This window comes from Solanum dulcamara, chromosome 12 (genome assembly GCF_947179165.1).
Source record: "Solanum dulcamara chromosome 12, daSolDulc1.2, whole genome shotgun sequence".
Classification (NCBI taxonomy): domain Eukaryota; kingdom Viridiplantae; phylum Streptophyta; class Magnoliopsida; order Solanales; family Solanaceae; genus Solanum; species Solanum dulcamara.
The window spans coordinates 66,061,930-66,084,664 of NC_077248.1; the positions used below are offsets into that span (position 1 = coordinate 66,061,930).

The following is a 22,735-nucleotide window of genomic DNA, read 5'->3' on the forward strand; positions in this document are numbered from 1 at the left end:
CTGAAAATCATTTGCTTATGCATATCAACATAATTGAAAAGAAGGTGTCAATGAAAATTTCATCTAACTTAATCCTCATATGCTAAATGAATTAGCCCAAAAAAATTACTACAAGCTATATTGTTTGTCAACCAACTGTGGTTAACTATCAGAGGATTAAGACAAAAACTAACATAGAAAATAAATTACCAGAAACCACCATCGAGTACTGGTTCTCCTCTTCCCTTAACCCCCATCATCTAGATTCTTTACTTTTTTGCCATTATTTGCACATGTCCGGAAGGGACAACTTCTTTGCCCTTCCATGTTATTTTTACTAGAGAATAAGGTATATTAATTGGCACTAAGGCACCAGTGTGATCTCCAGTAAATTGATTTTTTTATACCAGTTGAAACACTTCTTGTCTTCAACTTCTCAGCCCGTAAATCTGATTCATGAATCACCATTGATTTTAGGGGTGGGTCTCCTTTATTTTCAATATCAGGGATATATAGTTCAAACTCTTGTGTTGCCGCTTGTGGTTGAAAAGTAGACTCTTGTGTACCAGTCTCAATCTCATATTTACTTTCTATTGTTCTTTATTGTGAACTGGTGCCAGTCAATCCTTTCTTTGAATATGCATTATTTTCAGGAGATTTTTTCTATCAAAAAATTGCAATCAATAAGTATGTTTTTAATGAACTTACAATAAGAAAAAGTAAGAAAAAAAATATTATCAATAAGTATTTTGTAGCTTATCTTGTAACAACTCTTTTTATTGTGGTTTGGTTCACTATAGTTACTACATGTCATTTGAGTGTCCTTTCTGGATTGGGACGATTCCCCTTTTCTTTTGCTTGCTTCATCTGGTTTGCTATTCCTCTTCACTTTAGGTCTACCAACTTGTTTCACAACATCAGGAAGCAATATTGCACTTGAAGGATTAACTTTTCAGAATATTTGACCTCTTACAGGCTGCATCTTGTGTTTATAGGTTAGCATGTAAGCTTCCTTGCTATACCACCAATAAATTTCAGTTTTGGGATCTACTTTTTTGTGTGTCAATGCTTTAATGGCATGAGGGCAGGGAATACCTAATAAATCTCAAATTTTGCAGGTACAGTTTTTTTGCTCAAGATTGACAATGTGTCTATCTTCTCCATCAGACACTTCATAGCCTCAAACTCTATTGAATTCCACCTTACCGTGATGTGCTATGGCCCTAAATTTAATGTACAACTTCATGCAAGTTGGACTAAAATAAATAACCCAAGTCCTCAACTTATTTTCATTTTACCTTAGCAATTCCATCAATTTTACTCTTATGTCTTCTAATATCTTGATTATTGGCTTTCCTCTAACCTCAAGGATTCATGCATTTAATGAGTCTGTGAAGTTGTTATCAACCATCATGTTCTAACATTGAGTATCAAAGTAAGCTCTACACCATGCCTTTGGTAGATATTTCACCAAATCCCTTGCAGCATCTTTAGAAAATTTTCTAACTTATTCAACTAGTCCTTGAACTCTTTATCATATTAATTCCATGCACACCATCACATAAGCTTCCTCATTTGATCACTCCTCCATTTTTTGCACCAGCTACTTTTAATATGTCTCAACAATACCTTTGCTGAGCTTCAGGTAATACTTTTTCAACAGCATCTAATAATCCCTGTAATAGTGAAAAAAATAAGAAACATGAAATTAAAATATGAGAATCTAAAAGTAAAAGCTAAAAATCGTACTTTTTGCATATATGAAATGAATGAGATTCTTGTACCATCTTTAAATTCCAAAGACCCCTTCAATAACTCAATGAACCAGCACCATGTCCTGCTTGTTTTTTGTCCATTATTGCCCATGCTAGTGAAAAAAAACTGTTCATAGAATCTTATCTTAGTGCAACCAACAACATGCCCTTACATCTACCTTTCAAGAATGTACCATCAACTCTAATTAATAGCCTCAAATTAAATTTTCAGTCTTTTTTTAGAGCATCAAAACACATGTACATCCTCAAAAATTTTGTTTTTCCTTCATCTAGGTCATCCTTGAAGATATTTATTAAAATATCACTTTCTAGATTAGACTGGTTAATCTCTTGGGCATAGGCCTCAAGCTTGCTGTAGTCATCTATATAACTACCTTTCAACTTCTTAAGAATCATACACTTAGTCCTTTTAAGCATGGATTGAGACACACAGCTTAAAATCATTTTCAAGTTCTCCTCTCATATCTTTTACCTTGTACTTGGAATTATTTTGAAGCTTGTTCTTGAAGTATTGAGCTAATGTGGCTGAATCGGCTCTAGGATTAAAAAAGGCCTCTTCACATGTGTGTTTACTGATGAGAGTCTTTATCTTAAGCCCTTCAGTCTTACCATCTCTTGAAATCAAACACCTAAAGGGACACCCCTCTTCACAACCATACCTAGTTCTCTTTGAGTCACACTTAATTATAGTCAAAGCCCTTTTGTTAGTTAATGCATAAAAATTCACAACCTGCCTATCTTTTTTCATATCCTTAAATGACATTTCAACTTGCAAAATTCTTATAGTTTTTCAACCTATCTTCTACTACTCTTCTCGTTTCCTTGCTTATAGCCTCCATCCACTCATTATCATATTCCTCACCCTCAGAAAGATCTCATTCACAATCAAAATCAACACTGTGTTCACAGTCTGTACCAACCTCAACATCAGTAGAAAATATTTCAGTATGTTGTGTGATAAGTTGAGTAAAGACTGTGAGCTCACCCTCCTCCACAACAAAAAAGTTGACAACTTTAAATTTCTCACACAATAGGCTCAGGATGACCCTAATGCCATCATTCCCATCTACTATATAATACTTACTAGATGGACCAGTGGCTATCAATTGTTTAATCTGACAAAGCCCTATCTTGAAAGTAAACTCATCACATATATCTTTATGACTCAATAATTCAGGGTCAAAACTATGTCAAAAGTGCACAAATTTCTTAGTGTATGCCAACTCAGGTGAAATGACCCAACTACCCCGATAGTTGAACATAATATCAACTTCATCAATCATCCTTCAAAAATACATGAAAGAAACGGTAAATTCAAAACAAAATCAGAGGAACCACATTAAACCAAACACATTAAAAGCTACAAAAATATAATAAAGTAAAGGGAAATATCATCTCGAGACCACCAAAAGCAAACAAAACAAAGCCTACAGAGGCATAAAAAAGCACATCCTTTAACATTAAACAATAAATTTCATGTGACCTTGATAGACACAATCAAATACCCACACATGCTGCACAATATCAACTTCATCATCCTTCAAAAATACATGAAAGAAAAAGTAAATTCAAAACAAAATCAGAGAGACCACATCAAACCAAACACATTAAAAGCTCCAAAAATGTAATAAAGTACTTGAAAACATCATCTCGAGACCAGGGGCGGACCCATAGCCAGTTCAGGGGGTTCATCCGAACCCCCTTCGTTAAAAAATTACACTGTATATATAAGATAAATATTTTAATTTATGTGTATATATTTAACATTGAACCCCCTGACCATAAGCCAAAGGACTACCTCAGTGGCAAAGGGGGTTCAATATTTTGTCTTAGCTTGTCTTAGGTCGCGGGTTCGAATCCGAATAAGCACATTTTTTTTTCTAATTAGCATGTTTAATTTTTTTTGAACCCCCTTCCTAAAATTCCTGGTTCCGCCACTGCTCGAGACCACCAAAAGACAAACAAAACAAAGCCTAGAAAGGCATAAAAAATACATCCTTTAACATTAAATAATTAATTCAGGATACGTATCAAAAAAAATGTAGTACCTAGAATTTAAATTTTAAACCACAAAATCGTGAAGTCAACCTTTAGTTTTGTATTTAGGAGATTGAAAACTTTACATATAATTAAAAAAGTACCTTACATATACCGTGTAAAGAAGATCGGGTGAACACCCTCCTGCCTCTCTAAATTTGTCTTAGTTTATATATACACTATTTTTTTTTAGACTTTATTTATAAAATTACACTGCATATATTATTGTTATTTTAAACCACCACATTTTCACATTCTTAATTGCTAAATTTTATGGATGAAACTCAACAAATTAAAATAGAATCTAAAATTCTGATACTACTTTTGGATTGACTTTTCAGTGTAAATACTGAAGCTGTTGCCTTCATGGTATCTTATGGTCTGAGTGCAGCTGCAAGGTAATGTACCAACATAATTGTGATGTATGAGTTTTAACAACTTTGGTATTAGGCATCAAAACACACTTAAATTATTGTGATTTAATACATAATGATGTGAGAGTCTTAATTATTTTACACCCACTCCCTTCATCCCCACCCCTCATGAATTTGGCAAAATTCATAAAGAGCCTCTCTAACTCGCTCTCATTTTTCATTGGCACTTTATAATAGCCTTGTTTCATTTTAATGTTCAAACTCTATTTTTATGTACCATTTAAACACAAAACATTTTTTTGCGTGATTTTTTTATTTTTGTTTATGTTCTTCAACTGTAACTATATATTTTAAAAATCAAAGTGTGTTTGTTAGTTTTCGTGAAAAAACTATATCAGACAGGTTATTTGTTTACACACGGAGGGACTACTATATCATGGCGATCTACAAAACAGTCCATTGTTGCTACTTCTTCAAATCATGCTGAAATAATAGCAATTCATGAAGCAGGTAGAGAATGTGTGTGGTTGAGATCGATGATACAGTTCATCAAAGAAAGATGTGGTCTAGAAAATAATGTTAAAATACCCACAATTATATTCGAAGACAATGCCGCGTTCATAGCTCAATTGAAAGGTGGCTTCATAAAAGGAGACAGAACGAAACACATTTCACCAAAATTATTCTTCACACATGATCTTCAGAAGAATGGTGAAATTGATGTACAACAAGTTCGTTCAAGTGATAATCTTGCAGATTTATTCACAAAGGCATTACCAACATCAACTTTTGAGAAGCTAAGGCATAAGGTTGGAATGCGCCATCTCCAAAATATCAAATGAAGCTTTCATCAGGGGGAGTAAATACGCGTTGCACTCTTTTTTCCTTAACCAAGGTTTTGTCCCACTGGATTTCCTGGTAAGGTTTTTAATGAGGCAGCAATCAAGGCATACTATCAGATATGTAGACACAACATCAGAATAACTTAGTATATTATTTCTTGTAAAGTGTTTTTATGTAAACACATTATACGTGGACATACAAGGGGGAGTATTAAGTGGAATGTCCACATATTAAGTGGAATGTCCACTACATATTATATTAAAGTGGGCCCCACTAAAAGTGGGAAGCCCACTAATCATTTTCTAACACTAATTTTTCTATATATACATTGCCATGAATTGGCAATAAAAGATGGTGAAGAACAAAAATACATATACGCAATTTCTCTCTTTCTCTCTTGTATTCTGTTTCCCTCAATATCTCTTTTTCAATAATTTTACTTAATTTTGCCAAGCTTGTTATTTTTATAACAATTTTAGATATGAAACTTCAAGTATTGAAAGATCCTCTTGTTATTCCCAATAAGACAATACGATAACAGGTCGCTTTTCTAAAGCAAGCCTCATTTATTCTGCTCGCAACAGTATTTCAATAAATTCTCTAGATGAAAAATATTAAATATTCCATCTTCTGAAATTATCATTTTTAATATTATTTAACATACAATATTTTTTATACGTTGTTGAAGATGGTCCTAAAAAAGGAATGTGGAAACTCAAAAATGTGTACACCACCAATTCCTACTCCAACAACTGCCTCTCTGTCTTTCCTCTTTCCTATTGGTTGATGTATAATTAAAATTATGATTCTTCGAGAAGAAAAACGACATGTTATATCATCGTCTTGATTATAAGGTCAATAAAATAATTATTTAGAATTTTAATTTTTTGGGTACTCTTAAATTTTTTTAAAGATATATTCTCTTTATATATATATATATATATATTCTGACGATTATTATGAACATATATTAGTATTTTTACTTTAGTAGCAACCGTTGTCATAATTGAAAAATAAAATATTTTTTAATTAATTGTAATATCATTTTTTACATAATTACTTATTTTATTATCTCATTTATATTCTGACGATTATCATGAACCCGCACTTATTAACGTGTTTTGCTGGATATCACTTACTAGTAAGTGACGTGGCACACCATTGTGGACGGTGATTATGCATTTGTCAGATATCACCATCATGCATTCAATGACTACTATAGCAGTACAACTGTTCGATTTGGCCTCATTAAGAGAAGAGCCAGGTTAGGCCTCGTTAAGAGAATGAATTTATTTCGTGAAAATTTCACAAATAGGTATTATTAAGTATTTTAATTTTATTTTTTAGTTATAGTTTATCTAATTATGCTTTATAGCTATAATTTTGTTTGCTATGGATATTTTAGTTTGTATAATTCATTGTCAATATACAAATCGGATAAATATATACAAATTATGTATTTTTATATTTTTAGAAAATTTTTAAAACTTATACAAATCATATGTATCGACATGATAATTATATACAAGTTAGAGTAAACATATACATATTCTGAATTCATACAATTGGGAAAATTTTGAATTTATACAATGCGGAACCAGATTATACAAATTCTGGATTTACATAATTAGGAGCCGAATTATACAAATTCTGAACATAGACCACGTAATTGTGATTGTAAATTAGTGGCGAATGATAATTTAATTAAATTGTAGATATATTAACTAGTGTATATTCGTTTAGCCGCCTAATTTTCCGATTTACTTTTGTACAATGATATATAGAGGTAGTTTCGACAGGTTGGGCCTCATTAAGAGAATGAATTACTTTTGTACAATGATATATAGAGGTAGTTTTGCCTCTAATTATGAAATATAGTGATAAAAAGGCACTTCGATGCACTTAAGCTTCCGTTATGCGCAGAGTCCGGGAAAAGATCCGATATAGTGATAATTTATGTATTTATGAAATGGAATGACAGTTGATGTTACTTATGTTACTGTATGACATTTGTATATTATAATATATACGTATATACCATTTCAATCTCCATCAATAAATATATGTCACTATATTTTATGAGATGATATATTTATATTTCAGACTTGAAATAAGGAGATACGTATATAAGTGTATTTACTATTTACCCAAACTTTCGCTGCATATCATAGTTCTTTTAAAGTGTAACTTTTTCCGAAAAAATATTGAGGCTATATTTGTTGTGTCACATAATTTTTCCACAAATGTAATATGTCATTTAGAAAGTAATTACATGTAATTTTATGATGGTATAAAAATATTTATATAATTAGGTTACTTAAAAATTAATTGATTGGAATTTTTTGAGTTCTTAAGTCTATATACTAGTTGTACACAAATAATATACACAATTATTATCACTTTTAAAGTAATTATACATAAATTTCTATGATAAGTGATAATTGGTAGCCACATAAAAATGATAACTAACATATTGTCACAGGTTAAATATTATTGATATTGAAAAAACAATCCTTACAGTAATGCATATAACTTAATCCTATTTAATACAGATTCAATTTAGAATTTTCATTAAGAGGATTCGAAAAATCAATAAGTAATGTCTGAAATTTGAATTTGGAACATCAAAGTGAATTTTAAACTACTTAAATCACTAAGTCAATCTGCAATTTTATATTTAGGAGATTCAAAATTTTCATTAAGAGGATTCGAAAAATCAATAAGTAATGTCTGAAATTTGAATTTGGAACATCAAAGTGAATTTTAAACTCCTTAAATCACTAAGTCAATCTGCAATTTTATATTTAGGAGATTCAAAATTTTATATAAATACACTAAAAATAAATAAAAATACCTTATCTATACAATAGATTTTTTTATTGAGGGGTTTGGATGAATCACACATTCAACGTCATAAGGATTTATCACAATTATTAAGGTCACCCAGAAGATATCTACCATCAACGCTTCACAAAATATGTGACCTGTAAATTTAAAAATAAGGCATATTACTTATTAAAACAAGTAAAAGTGTAAATTATTTTACCCTAAGAAATCATCAATAAAAAAAAGTCTAAATGTACCTTCCATAAAAAGTGAGTTGTATTTTTCTAAAAAAAAATAAAACTAATTACATGGTACATCACGTAAATATCTAATCATATAAAGAAAATTGTACACATATGTTGAATAAAAGTTTGGTTGGGTCCACCCATAATGTGTCATTTAGCTTATTAGACCATCAACAAGTCTTCCTCTTAAGCTTTGTACTATAACGTAAAAACACATCATTATGGGTTATTTTGAAAAAGATGTGTTTTATATATACCATAATATGACAATTAGGATTTATAAAAGAGAAAATTAAATGCTTATTATCTAGACGATGAGTAAAGGAAATTAATCTGCTCCGTGAGAATAACCGATAATTAGAGCTATCAAAATAGATTGGCCCAATCCAATCTAACGCAACCCTAAAGGCTAGCGAGTTAAATGTGTTAAGACAGACTGACTCTTTTAAATAAAAGGTCTATAATATAGCAATCCAATCCAACCTTAAACGGGCTACGGATTGGGACGGGTTAGCCTTTTAATCAAAAGATAGACAATATTGACATCTTAAAAAGACTATTGGACATTGATGAACACAACATCAATACGTCAAAAATTCACATGTACATGAGTTGCATACACTTTAGTGGAATACTTACAAAACAACATAATAGGCAAAATAGAACAATCAACATTTATAGGATTCATCAGAACAACATACATTACATTATCATTTTTTTCATAAACTAGACAAGAAAGGATAAATGAAAAACTAGGCATAAACACAAAAGTAAAAGAGGTCAAAGATTCATAATTATAATAACTTCAATTGCCTAATTGCCGAAGATTTGATAAAATAAAACACTACTTAAAATATATATAATAAATATTTTTAAAATTCACGACCCACGGGCTAGCCTCTGAGGCTAACGGGTTGAACATGAGGCTGGCGGGCCAAGGAGGCTAGGCTAAAAGGCTTCATTCATAAATAGGCTGGAAAAAAATTAGTCCAACTCAACTTAATTCAAGGATTGGATTGGGTCGACCTGACGGGTCAAGCCCATTTTGACAGCTCTACCGATGATGGATGACTCACGTAATCATGATTACTGCACATCTGCTTCCGCAACAAGGAGAAACTTCTAGGTCTCCTAGTTATTAACTAGTATTTTACATGACTATACTAAGTAATATGTTACTATATAACAACTTAAATTATACTGATACTATAAAACATTTGTTACATCGTGAATTTATATAAAGAGGAGTTCATTGGTAACAATGGTTTTAAGAAGAAAACCAAGAATATGGCTATGGATAGTTCATCATCAAATAGTCTCAAAAGTCCTATGTTGCCTTCATCAACATCATTGGAGACAAACAAATTATGGTGGATAAATAAGGTAATAGATGTTGAAGAAGCAAAGAATCAAATATTGTTCTCTTTGCCAATGATTGTTATGACTAGTTGTTTCTACTTCATCCATCTTGTGTCTGTCATGTTTGCTGGTCATCTTGGCAAACTTGAACTTGCTGCCTCAAATCTTGGTAATTCATGGGCTGAGGTCACTGGTCTCTCTTTGATGGTATGCATCTAATTCTGTCCTCCTAAAAGTTTGAATCTTGAAAATCTAAAATTGAAAAATTGAGTTTTTAAAGTTGTGATTTTTATATAATGTGAAATTGTATTTACATGTATTTTACTTGCAAGTTTCAAAAATTGATGGAGGAGGTTTGGGTGGGTGAGTAGGGGGGATCTTATTACAGACAACTTCAATTCATCAAACTAAGGTTATTCCAAGAAGATCTCATTTCGCCTCTGCAAGACCGAAACTATCTTCGGATCGATTCGGCAGAAGAAAGTGAGGTAAAGATGAGGTGTGTCAGAGGTGTGGAAAGGACACAATCAATAAGGAATGTCACTAGTAGAACTTATTTTCTAAAAAAAATATTTATCAAAATTTTTGACCAAAGAAACACACCCGAAATTTTCAAAATTTGACCATGAAATGAACAATAAATATTTAAAGGTAAAAAAATTATGGCCAAAATTCAGCTTATAACGGTGTGAAAGCATAACAAAACAATATGTTGAACATTAACTACAAGAAAATAATACGATAATTGAAGTACAAGAAAGAACATATATAGTGTAACAAAAATTAAAGGACAAGAAACTAGTAGAGTAATACTACGACTACTAGTATGGAAGTATTAGCTAGACAACACTCTATTACGTGAAAACCTACTTTCCTAATTTGTATCCTCTCCTATTTAAGGTCATATTCTCAGTAAGCTGAAATTGCATCATTTCACATCTAATTACCTCTCTCTAATATTTTTTCAACCTACCTCCATCTCTCCATCAATCTCTCACACCTCCGCACTAAGGCGACCGTACATCTCCTCTTCACATATCTGAATCCATTCCCACCTTATAATTTTCTTGAGTGCGGAGGTGTAAGAGTTTGACTATAGCTGATTTTAGGAGAGGTAGATGTAGTCTGAAGAAGAACTATGCAGAGGTGATCATACAACACATAACACATTTTCAGCTTACTAAAGACATGACTCTATATTGGAAGGTTTCGAGGTTGAAGATTAGTATAGAAGGGTAACAAGTAATTGTGTGTTGTAGTATGTACTTTCCCTAAGGAGAGAAAGGAAGCTAGTGGTCTCCTTTTCTCATTAATCTTCTTCTTCTTAAGTAATCTTAACTCTTACCTAGTATTTTCATAGTAATCTTAATTCTTATGTGGATTGTTTTGTTTATCTTGGTAACATAGGTTGGCATAAGTGGTGGACTTGAGACATTATGTGGCCAAGGATATGGGGCAAAAATGTACAAGATGTTGGGGATACATCTTCAAATATCATGCATCATATCATTCATATTTTCTACAATAATTGCTATTAGTTGGTGGTATTCTGATAAAATTCTTATTTTACTTCATCAAGATCCCGACATAGCAAAAGAAGCTGGGGTGTTCTTGAAATTCCTCATACCTGGATTATTTGCATATGGTTTCTTACAAAACATTTTAGCATTTCTTCAAACACAATCAATTGTCATGCCTCTTGTTGTGTGTTCAGTGGCATCTTTAGTTATACACATTGGCATTACTTATGGCCTTGTTCATTGGACAAGTCTTGGTTTTAAAGGAGCACCATTAGCAGCTTCAATTTCGATTTGGATTTCCGTCCTCATGTTGGGGGTATACGTGCTTTTTTCGAAGAGATTCAGTGATATCTGGAGGGATGGTCTCTCGTTCGTATCGTTTCATCATATTCTTACAAATTTGAAGTTGTCTTTACCCTCCGCTGCCATGATATGGTGAGTAATCTCATACATGTTAATTGTATTTTATGTTCTAGGTTGTTTAGTTCCATAGCGGTTTAGAAAAAAAAGTTGAGTTAGGAGTGTTTCCAATATAATGAAGTACATTATATATTTGATAGTACAAACTTCAAGGATTGACGACTTATCCATTAAGTAACTTTGATAGTAGAGTTTCAGATCACTTACAATACACGGATACTACAAGGAAGGAATTGGGTAAGGAGCGTTTCCAATATAGTAATTCTTTTACATATATTTGACTTGGATGACAATGAGTTTTGCTAATGTAATAAAATAGATTTTGGGCCTAGCTAATTTAACAACTTCAAAGTTATATAATTATGAACTCAAAATTATCCAAGATCATATAAAGAGGTTAATTTCTTATCTAAGAATCGATGTGAGACACTTGTAAAGAATCTCCTCCCTTTAATCCACACACCAAGATTTGACATTTGGGGTGAGGATAATAATAACTACATGGATAGTTCATGAGAAGATAATCTTCCGACACTACCCTTTTAATATAATTGTACTAGAATAAGAAAAGTCTACCCTACCCACCCACCCCTTTTTTTTTTTACCAAACGAACAAGATATGAATTCTATTTAGGCAGATTAAGGCTTGACTTGATTTAAATCCATAATTTCACAATTTGATGTATACATGCAGTTTGGAGTACTGGGATCATGAGTTTTTTGTGTTATCAGCTGGTTTGATGCCAAACTCAGAAACAACTACTTCCCTAATTGCAATGAGGTAATTATGACCTTTTGCTTCTTCATATATTATATTTCTTTTTTAAATTTGTTTTGAATTACTTTGTTTGAGCCAAGTGTCTTTCGAAATAAAAGCAGTCTCTCTATTGTCATAAATGTAGGGGAAGGGGCGGATCTATGGCTTTGGGCCCGACTTCAGGGAGTCCAATAACTTTTACACGGACCAATATTAAAATAAAGAAATCTATTAAACATATAAGAAATATGTATTGGAACCTAATAGCAAAGTAATATGTATTGGAACCTAATAGCAAAGTAGACTTTGGGTCCAAGTAGAAATGGAACGTACTTAAGCTTTGTTAAGCTCCTTGACGAATGTTCGATTCCTCTTGGCACTTATAATTAAGTTTTTTTTTTATTTGAGATTTTTGCAACCCCATAAACATCAAATTCAGGATAGTATCAAAAACAATGTAGTACCTAGAATTTAAATTTTAAACCACAAAATTGTGAAGCCAACCTCTAGTTTTGTATTTAGGAGATTGAAAGCTTTATATATAATTAAAAAAAATACCTTACATATATCGTGTAAAGAGAATCGGGTGAACACCCTCCTGCCTCTCTAAATTTGTCTTAGTCTATATACACACTATTTTTCTAAACTCCATTTATAAAATTACAATGCATATATTATTGTTGCTTTAAACCACCACATTTTCACATTCTTAATTGCTAAATTTTATGGATGAAACTCAACAAATTAAAATAGAATCCAAAATTCTGACACTACTTTTGGATTGACTTTTCAGTGTTAATACTGAAGCTGCTGCCTTCATGGTATCTTATGGTCTGAGTGCAGCTGCAAGGTAATGTACCAACATAATTGTGATGTATGAGTTTTAACAACTTTGGTATTAGGCATCAAAACACACTTAAATTATTGTGATTTCATACATAATGATGTGAGAGTCTTAATTATTTTACACCCATTCCCTTCATCCCCACCCCTCATGAATTTGGCCAAATTCATAAAGAGCCTCTCTAACTCGCTCTCATTTTTCATTGGCACTTTATAATAGCCTTGTTTCATTTTAATGTTTAAACTCTATTTTTATGTACTATTTAAACACACAATAAAAAAATTTTGTGATTTTTTTATTTTTGTTTATGTTCTTCAACTGCAACTATATATTTTAAAAATCAACGTGTGTTTGTTAGTTTTCGTAAAAAAAATGAAAATTAACAAACGAATAATTGATTTATTTTTATAAAAAAAATAATTAGATTTTCTCTGTATTTTTTGCATGAAAAATAACCGACGAAAGTACCTTCGATTTTCTTTCTGAATTATTCAATTAAATTAAATAACACCACGTATTATTATTTTTTCCATATTATCCAGGATATCTGCATTTAACACAAATACTCGCTTTCTATTTTTAATTTAATTCAATACAGATAAATAAAAAAAGATCCTTGTTCATTGCTAATAATACTACTTAAAAACGCTAAACTTGACAGACTTCGTCGGGCTGTCAATGAAATAAAAAAATTAATTTCATGTCCCTGATCCTAACTTTTTACACACTCACCTCCCCTGCCATCCAACTTAGACAACAAGGGGACATTTGGCCATGAAATCGTAAGTATTTCAAAAAAAGTAAATAGTTTCTGTTTTCAAAGTGAATAGTATTTGAAAATTATAGTTGTGTTTGGTCATGAATATAAATTGAAGTTATTTCTGAATTTTATAAGCAATTTAGAGTAAAACAGCCCCCAACCAAGGGAGTGGTTACGTTCACTATGTCCCCCTTATTCCCGACATGCTATGGTGCCCCGGGGCTGTCTCGCGAAGATCTTCGATCCGAAATAAGTTTGAAGTGTTTTTAACCTTTTCTTGTTATATGTGACAATGTCATATAACAAATTACTAATTTAACTAATATCTAAATCAGGTAATCTTGACATATAAGTTAAAAGAGATATTTGGACTATACAATAACACAAAAAGGCCGCACACTATTATTAAATAAAAAAATTACTTAAATACACAATTTATTTTATAATATTTTCTAAAATTTCCTACAATTTAAAAAAAATCTACTTTTTTCTATTCTCGGATACATCACTTTACGCGATGTATCGGAACGTACGTGATGCATCAGGACGTTGAGTGATGTATCCGGAATCGAGACACGATGTATTGGGACGTTAAGGGATGTATCCGAAACTGAGATGCAATGTATCGGGACGTTTTGGGATGTATCCGGATTCCACCAAATTTAAGGGATTTTTGTAATTTGAAAGAGAGTAGGATAGAATGTAATTAGCTTTTAACACTATGAAATTTGTATAATCCCTACTTAATAAATTTTATATGTAGCTAAATAATAAAATTTATCGTTAATTCTATTTAGAACTGATTTCTATTACCTGCGAGCAAACTAGTAATGAAGTTCGTAGTTAATATCAATGTTTTTGTAGTGAGAATAAAAAGTTATCTTATATTTTTTTTATTTTTTTAACTAATATACAGAGTATAATAACTATATAATATGTGCATTCAAAAATATATGTGCAGCACTAGGGTGGCAAATGAGTTAGGAGCTGGAAATATTGAGAAAGCTAAGCATGCCATGGTTGTTACTCTCAAGCTATGTGTTCTTCTTGCTCTTGTTGTTGATTTGGCTCTATTTTTTGGTCATAATGCATGGGCTGGCCTCTTTAGTGATAATACAGAAATAATAAATGAATTTGCCACCATGATGCCACTTCTCTTAGTCTCATTTGTATTGGATTTCTTTCAAGGAATTTTATCGGGTTAGATTTCTTAAACTTCATATTCAGTCAAAGAAAATAATGATTTTTACATTCAGAAGAGTCATAACAAATAAACAGAAACTTAAATTTGGTATCAGTTGACAAGTAAGCATTTCAATTTTGAGATAGCATATCTAGACACATCAACTTGATCTCAACTGACAACTAAATATTCCGACTCGTACCTATCGTGTATCGAGAACACTCAACGCTCACATAGCACATAACTTTTAGAGGTGTCTAGACAATCATTTTGTAAATTTGAGTGTTCAGTTGATACAACAGAGACGAGTTCATGAATCGTCTAGATGTGCATAATCAAAATTAAAGTATTTACTTGCTAATTAAGATCAAATTTAAATATATGTTTATGTATCATGTCTTTAGAATAACCTTTCTAAAAGAGAAATTGTCGTTGAAATTGACTGTCAGGGGTGGCTAGGGGATGTGGATGGCAACATTTGGTTATGTTCATCAACTTGGCTACATTCTATTTTATTGGCATGCCAATATCTTGGCTCCTTGCTTTTAAGTTCAATCTACATGCTCAGGTAATCCAAATGCATGTCATGTTGGCATGTTTTATTTTCGTCAGAGATGAATTTAAAATTTAAATTTTTTTCATTTCTATTTTCTCCTCATCTCTCTTTATATATATACATATATATTAGGATTTAAGTCATAAACTACAATTGAGCCACCTTGGATATTACATATTGAAAGTAAATATCAGGTTCAACTGAAATCATCGAACCTAGACTTCGTCAGTATCTTCTTGTTATCATATGATATTTCTTCACAAACCCTTAGGTGCTTTAGTATATTACTTTTGAATTATAATATTAATTAAAATTGAAACTAATTAGGAGTTGAGTTATAGTTAATTGATTGAAGTATTAATTTTTTATAAAAATAAATAATTTAAAATAATATATAATTGCAGGGTTTATGGATGGGCTCAACATGTGGTCTAGCTTGCCAAGCTTTGGGCTTATTGCTACTAACATTATTGACCAAATGGGAAAAAGTGGAAGCCTCAACAAAGAGCAATAGAGAAAATGAACTTTTAGCTTAAGCATAAGTTCATGAGAATTACTTGCTTATTGGGCCACTAGTGGGCTTGTTGCCATTTTAATTGTGGGCTTCTTATATGTGGCCCAACAAAAAGAGATGAATAAATTTTGTTTATTGTTTTTCGGTCAACTTGATGAACGTATCGAAGAGGATTAAATTGAAAACTTCATAAATTGGTCATCACTCCATCCACTAGAGTTATCGCATTATAATCACGTTGTTCTCTTTGATACCATGATAAAGTAAGGGCAGGGGAATGTGAAATCAATTTATTATAGGGCTTCTTGTTCTTTTCTTTGCAATTTGCAATAATGTCATCTACATCAGATATTTTCATGATAACGATTCTTGTAAAGTTATCGTGTCTGAGATCATAGAATGCTCAATCTTGATCACAAGAGGAGAAATTCTATTATTGATTCAAAACACACTCACAAAGAAAAAATTATCCTCCTAAATGAAATAAAGAATATAAAGTGTATCATTGTTAAATTTCTAATATCACTAAAATAATTCATTGCGGATGAAAGTTACTTTTGCATCACTAATCCCTAACCTATTGGGCCAACCACAAGAAACATATAAGCATATTCAGGTTGAAGTACACGGATATTCGATTTTGAGATCATCATTTAAGTTATATTTGTAGTGTGTAAAAGCTTATAAATATATTCATGATGGAATAACTTCAGACATATGGTATTTGTATTAAGCTTAGTTTGAAGTTTCAAATGGCTGAAATCCAAGCATATAACCATGAAGTTCAGTTATTTTTACCTCAATCGTGATTAAATTCAAATTTATATGATTGAATTTAATCATTTTTTCTCCAATGAATTCATACTCTTATGCCTAATTTCGTACAGAGTTTATAAAATTATTTTGGACTTGGTAGATATTTAATAAAGTGGGTATAGGTTAAATAGCAAGATCTATATAGGATATCCCATGAAAAAAAAAATACAATAGGGTATCCCATGAAATAATTTTTATGAAATATTTATCGATTGTACCTTTTTTGAGCTAGATGTTTAGAAAATAAAAAAAAATTAATTTTGTTTCAACGTTTGGATCTTTTAGACAGTGATCTAAAAATTCATTTTAAGCAAACTGAAAATTATATGAGAAAACGTTAAGCTAAGTGCCTGTTTGGATTGGCTTATTTTAGATGTTTTTAAGTTAAAATAACTTTTAATCATTTCTGAACTGTTTCGATAAATAAAAAAAATGCTTATAAATAATTGATTTTAAGTTAAAATGATAAAAATAAGTCAAAAGTCAATTCTAACAAAATTTAAGTCTAAAATTTGTAAGTTATTGTAAATATTTGAGCAATTGACAGTCTTATGAGTAAACTTTAGACCTTGATCTTAAAATTTTTATATGAAAAAGTTATTATTAGTTGATAATCTAACGTTTTGTCAACAAGGTTGAATAATATATGACAAATATTAAATTCAGAAAAATAATTTTCCAAAGAACACATTTGCCTAACTTTTAAAAATGGAAATTAAATTAAATAATGGCCTTAAAAAGAAATAGTTGCATTTAATTATTAATTAAATACACTAACCGTTACTTCCTTAACCTTTTTCCACGTATGTATTATATAATCCAAATACGTTTTTGTCCTTTTTTTTCTTTCCTAATCAAACACACTTTCCCTATTAATTTTTTTTAACCAAACTTTTTTTTTCCAAATTGCTGTCTCTTTTCTTAAACATTAAGCCTATTTAATTCATTAAATTCACTTACCGTTATGTACTTAATCTTTCTCCACGTGTAAAATACATAATAAACTAGTCCATTCACACTTCTGACTTGTTTTTTTCCTCTCCCGATAATTTATTTTTCACGTGTTTGTTACCTACATTATAAATCGATTAAATTTAAATTCGCATATTGTAGGACTTATTTTTAAAAACAACGCTTTCGATTAAAATTTTTTGTTAATTTCTAAAAGCTCGAACATAAAATTTATAATTAAAAATAAAGGAATCTCAAACGTCATATCACAACTCACTCTAATAATCAAACACATTTTTCCACTTCTTTTTTTGAAGAAACAAATTTTTCCAAATTATTTTCCAACCTCTTCAAACACCCCCACTTCAACCCCCACCAAATTGTAGACTAATATATAACTCTATTCTCATCCTCAAACCTCAACATCAAGTCTACAAAACTTCCTCTATTTAATTGTCTTTTTTTTTTGTATTATTTCTTGAAGTTTCCTACTTTTCCTTTTCTTCTTCCTCATCAACTCTTCTTCTCTTTTGTGTATTTATACAAATCTACTTATATCACCAAATCATATATACAAAAAAATTGTTATAACTATTCATGGCTTTGCATAAACATCTTCTGGTCATTCTCTTGGCTTGTTTGATCAACTCTTGTTATGCTTATCAATTCTATGTTGGTGGAAGAGCTGGTTGGGTTCCTAATCCATCTGAAAATTACAATAATTGGGCTGAAAGAATGAGATTTCAAGTCAATGACACTCTTGGTAAGTATTACTCATCTATCTTAAATTAAATTGTATGATTATCTCATCTGGAAAAAAAAACATAACCGTATTTACTACTATCATCAAAAATTTGACTTTTCATTGAATTAAATTTAAGTTTTCTAGATCAAAACAAAAATTTGACTTTTCATTGAATTAAATTTAAGTTTTCTAGATCAAAACAATTATAAAAAATTTGACTTTTTTCTAAATTGTTTCCATGAAAACCTTCTTGTTAATAAATTTAAGTCAATGACCGTCAAAAATTCTACTTTTTATTGAAAAATTGGAATTTCTTATGTTCGCCCCAATGAAAATCATGGTCAAAAATTTGATTTTTCACTAAAAATTTGGGATTTACAATGTTTGTTTCAATGAAAACCTCCTTGAAAAATGTAACTTTTTATCTTGTAGTAATTTGACGAGAGAACATTAGTAGAAAAAATCATGTATTTCTAGTAGTGGTTGTTATATGTTACCTAAGCTTATTTGTTATTGATTATGTTTTTTTGTGTGTGTGTGATTAGTGTTCAAGTACAAGAAGGGATCAAACTCAGTATTAGTGGTAAACAAGGATGATTATGACAAATGCAACACAAATAATTCAATTATGAAAATGGATGATGGCAATTCAATTTTCAAATTTGATCATTCAGGTCCATTTTTTTTTATTAGTGGAAATAAAAATGATTGTGAAAATGGATCACAAAAATTAATTACTGTTGTTTTAGCTATTAGACCTCCTCCTCCTCCTTCTCCTACTACACCTCCTTCAACTCCGGGAAATTCTCCGGCAACATCTCCGGCTACTTCTCCGTCGGTATCTCCCTCCGTGTCACCCGCAACTTCTCCTGTGAGTCAAACACCTACTTCAACACCCGGAAATGCTCCGGCAACATCTCCGGCGACTACTCCGGTATCATCTCCTTCAGAATCACCATCAACAACTCCGGCATCTCCGGTAATATCTCCGGCGAATTCTCCGGTATCATCTCCGTCAGAATCACCATCAACAACTCCGGCATCTCCGGTAATATCTCCGGAGACTTCGCCGGCGCCGTCAACAACATCGCCTTCTTCATCACCGTCGGGGACAATAATTTCACCATCTCCATCGGGTGGTTCATCATCTCCAAGTTCACCGAGTACGCCGGGATCACCAGTGAATTCACCGCCGGGAAGTGTTGTTCCGCCGGCTGGCGGAGGAAACAGTCCGCCGGCGGATATTCAGGCACCTACTGGCTCAAAGAACTCAGCAGTAAAAGCATTTACTACTATTTCAGCTGTTTTTGTGTCAATTATATTTACTACTATAATTATTATTTCTGCTTAGTGGAAAATACAAAAGGAAAAATTAAAATTAACAAAAAAAAAAAGGTAAAATAAACAAAAAATAGTTTCTAATTATTTTTTTTAATTCTTGGTACATTGAATTACTGAGAGGTTTATTAGATGTAGAAAGAGAGTGTTTTATTTTTTTATTTTTATCTTTTGTTGTTATGGTTGGCATGAAATTGATTTCATGAGAGAGTATATAATAAAGTTTGTTATTTTTCTTGTTAATATATATATTTATCGTTAAAATGATAGATTTTTATTCTTTCGTTACTTTTTTTTAGATTATTTTCTTGAGTCGATGTTCTATTGAAAATAAAATCTGTGTATATTCTATTCTTTAAAGACTTTACTTTATGAGATTACATTGCATATGTTTTTGTTATTGTTAAAAATGACAATTTGCATTTTATTATACTCTTTATATAGATAATTTATTTATTATTCTTGAATTTGTATTTATAAAATTGATGTAAATAAATATTTATTTAGTTTAAATCGCCATGAAGTTTTGAAAGACTTAAACATATTATAAAATTAATGTAGCAATAATATTTTTGAAATTTGTACTTTTAAACTTAATATAATATATGTGTGATAATAAAAGTAAAATTATAAATCATAGTCAACAGAACTTACATAAGTCATAGAATAGCAAAAACTAATCAATACAATAAAATGAAATAATAGTAAGCCTAAGAAGACTGAGAAAATGATAATAGTAAAGTCTAAGAAGACTAGGGAAAACAATCAACGAACAAAACTTATGTTAAAAATAAAATAAAATTGAAGTACATTTGAAATGATAAACCAGAAGTATAAAGAAAGGAAGTTTCAAATATCAGATTGTGCTTCTCATTAGTGGTATAATTTTTTGTAAATTTTATTGAGACTATAAAAGTATATAAATTTTATTAAAATGGATAAATAAGGAAATAATATTAATGGAAAGAACATTTACTTTAGATAACGTAATCAAATTACTATCTAAGCTCATTGTGATTAATGCTTGGTATAATCAGATTATTTAGAACTTTGAAAGTTTAACGTAAACTTAAACAGCAATTAAACTATGCTAATTGTAGTAATTTTTGTTTGACCAACTTTCCTAAATTTAATGTTAATTTCTTGCTCACATAAGTGGTCTTTTTTTGTTTTGATGGCGAAGGAATCCGCAATCGCTATTTTTTATATGTGCGTAAGATAAATTCAATTTCAAATGTAATAATTCATAAATTACATATGAGAAATAAAATCAACACTAAGTAAGTTTCGTGCGACAATCGATCGAGAAATCATATAGGATTGAATCTGAATTTCATTTGAAAAATTATCTGCTCAATCAATTGAGCAAAAATGGATGTGTTAGTCTCATTTGTCAATCCTTTAATTCAATTACATACCTAATAGATAAATGAAAATATGCGTAAAAATATTTCTAAAATTTAAATCAAAAATATCTAATTGAAACACTGTATTAAAAATTGAGATATTCAACATGAGTTAGTTTAAGTGTATAAAGCAAATATTGTGACAAATTTAGAGGGATGACTATGAATTGGAGCCAACTATTATCACAATATTATCTTATGGCTTAGTCATGTATCACTATATTCATCTAAACGCAAAACAGTGATCTAATAAATATATTTTATAACTAATTTTTCATAAAATAAATAATGAGCAAATTATTTGCAAAAAGAAGAATTAATCAGTACCTACTTTTGTCATGATGTGTACTCTAATGTTGCCATATGGCAAACATTTTCTGACCAAAGAATATAATTCTCTACTTCATTCTTTACCAATTTCCCCCGCTAGATGTTTGGTTCACGTTTTAAAATTCGATTAATTCAAATTTTACATTATAAAATTTTACTTTAAAGATGAATTGCTTTTTATTAAAGATGATTCATTCGTAGTACAAATATTTTTCTTAAAACTTTAAGAGAAAAAATAAGTAAGGTAAAGGAGCATTGTTATCTTCTTCTTCTTCTTTTTTCCCACTCATTAATGTTTAATATTTATTTTAAGGTTTGATTTTCATGTTTACATCAATAAGCTTCATTTTGGAGATAGAACGCTCTCTAATAAAGACAATTTCATTTCTACAACCAAATAAAAAAATTTTAATTAAAAATAAAAGGATACTTATCACCCAAACACAATCTTTAGTGTTTCAACGTCTTTAAAAAGAAATCCTAATCAGACTACTAAAAATAGCGATAGAGTGATAAGTATTCCTTCTGTTTTAACCACAAATTTTATATTTGAGCCTTAAAAAAAAGGCGTCTTTACTAAGGATCATTTTATCCTCAATATAGGACTTTCTATACGCATTTAAATTTAATCAGATTTTAATATAAATATTAAATATCGAATGCAAAACAAAACAAAAAAAACTTCTAATCAGAACGTCACTTAAGCTCTAGATCTATCCATTCATTAGTAAATGTAATTTTATTTGCAAGATTCAACTTCGAGATTTATGATTAAGAATGAATGACTATTTTTTATTTTATTTAAAAAAATTTCTAATCAATCATTTAACTTCTAGAATTATCCATTCATTATTAAGTTATATTACTATGGAGATAAGAATAGAGCATGTATCAATCAATGATATTGAAACTTTGAGAAGTTATCAATATGGATTGCGGTGGTTGGAATTGTAGTTGAGATTCCTTCATTTTTAATCAGAAATTTTAAGGTTAAATTTTTGAGAATGAGAAAAAAAATTCATTGAAAACCCTGCCTCAAAATATGTCATACAATACGAATCTAAATTTAATAAAATTCTAATGTGAGCACCAAATACCGAATGGGAACCTCCCAAAAAAAAAACTTTGAGAAGTTATTGTCCAATTGAAAACTGAAA

The 22,735-nt window shown here is 30.5% G+C and overlaps 2 protein-coding genes and 1 pseudogene across 2 annotated transcripts; 2 read left to right on the forward strand and 1 right to left on the reverse strand.

The window, feature by feature from the left end:
- Positions 1 to 248: 248 nt before the first annotated feature.
- LOC129875858 (uncharacterized) lies at positions 249 to 1,813 on the reverse strand (annotated as a pseudogene).
- Positions 1,814 to 9,305: 7,492 nt separating this feature from the next.
- LOC129876213 (protein DETOXIFICATION 18-like) lies at positions 9,306 to 16,288 on the forward strand. The gene is made up of 7 exons (XM_055951577.1): positions 9,306 to 9,645; positions 10,846 to 11,393; positions 12,073 to 12,159; positions 12,929 to 12,985; positions 14,701 to 14,939; positions 15,372 to 15,490; positions 15,883 to 16,288. The coding sequence occupies exons 1-7, from the start codon at positions 9,367 to 9,369 to the stop codon at positions 16,012 to 16,014; spliced, it is 1,461 nt and encodes a 486-aa protein (XP_055807552.1). The 5' UTR covers positions 9,306 to 9,366; the 3' UTR covers positions 16,015 to 16,288.
- Positions 16,289 to 18,223: 1,935 nt separating this feature from the next.
- On the forward strand, positions 18,224 to 20,087 carry LOC129877711 (early nodulin-like protein 2). Its single transcript, XM_055953240.1, has 2 exons — positions 18,224 to 18,522; positions 19,050 to 20,087. Exons 1-2 carry the CDS (start codon positions 18,357 to 18,359, stop codon positions 19,853 to 19,855), a joined length of 972 nt encoding a protein of 323 aa, XP_055809215.1. The 5' UTR covers positions 18,224 to 18,356; the 3' UTR covers positions 19,856 to 20,087.
- Positions 20,088 to 22,735: the final 2,648 nt, after the last annotated feature.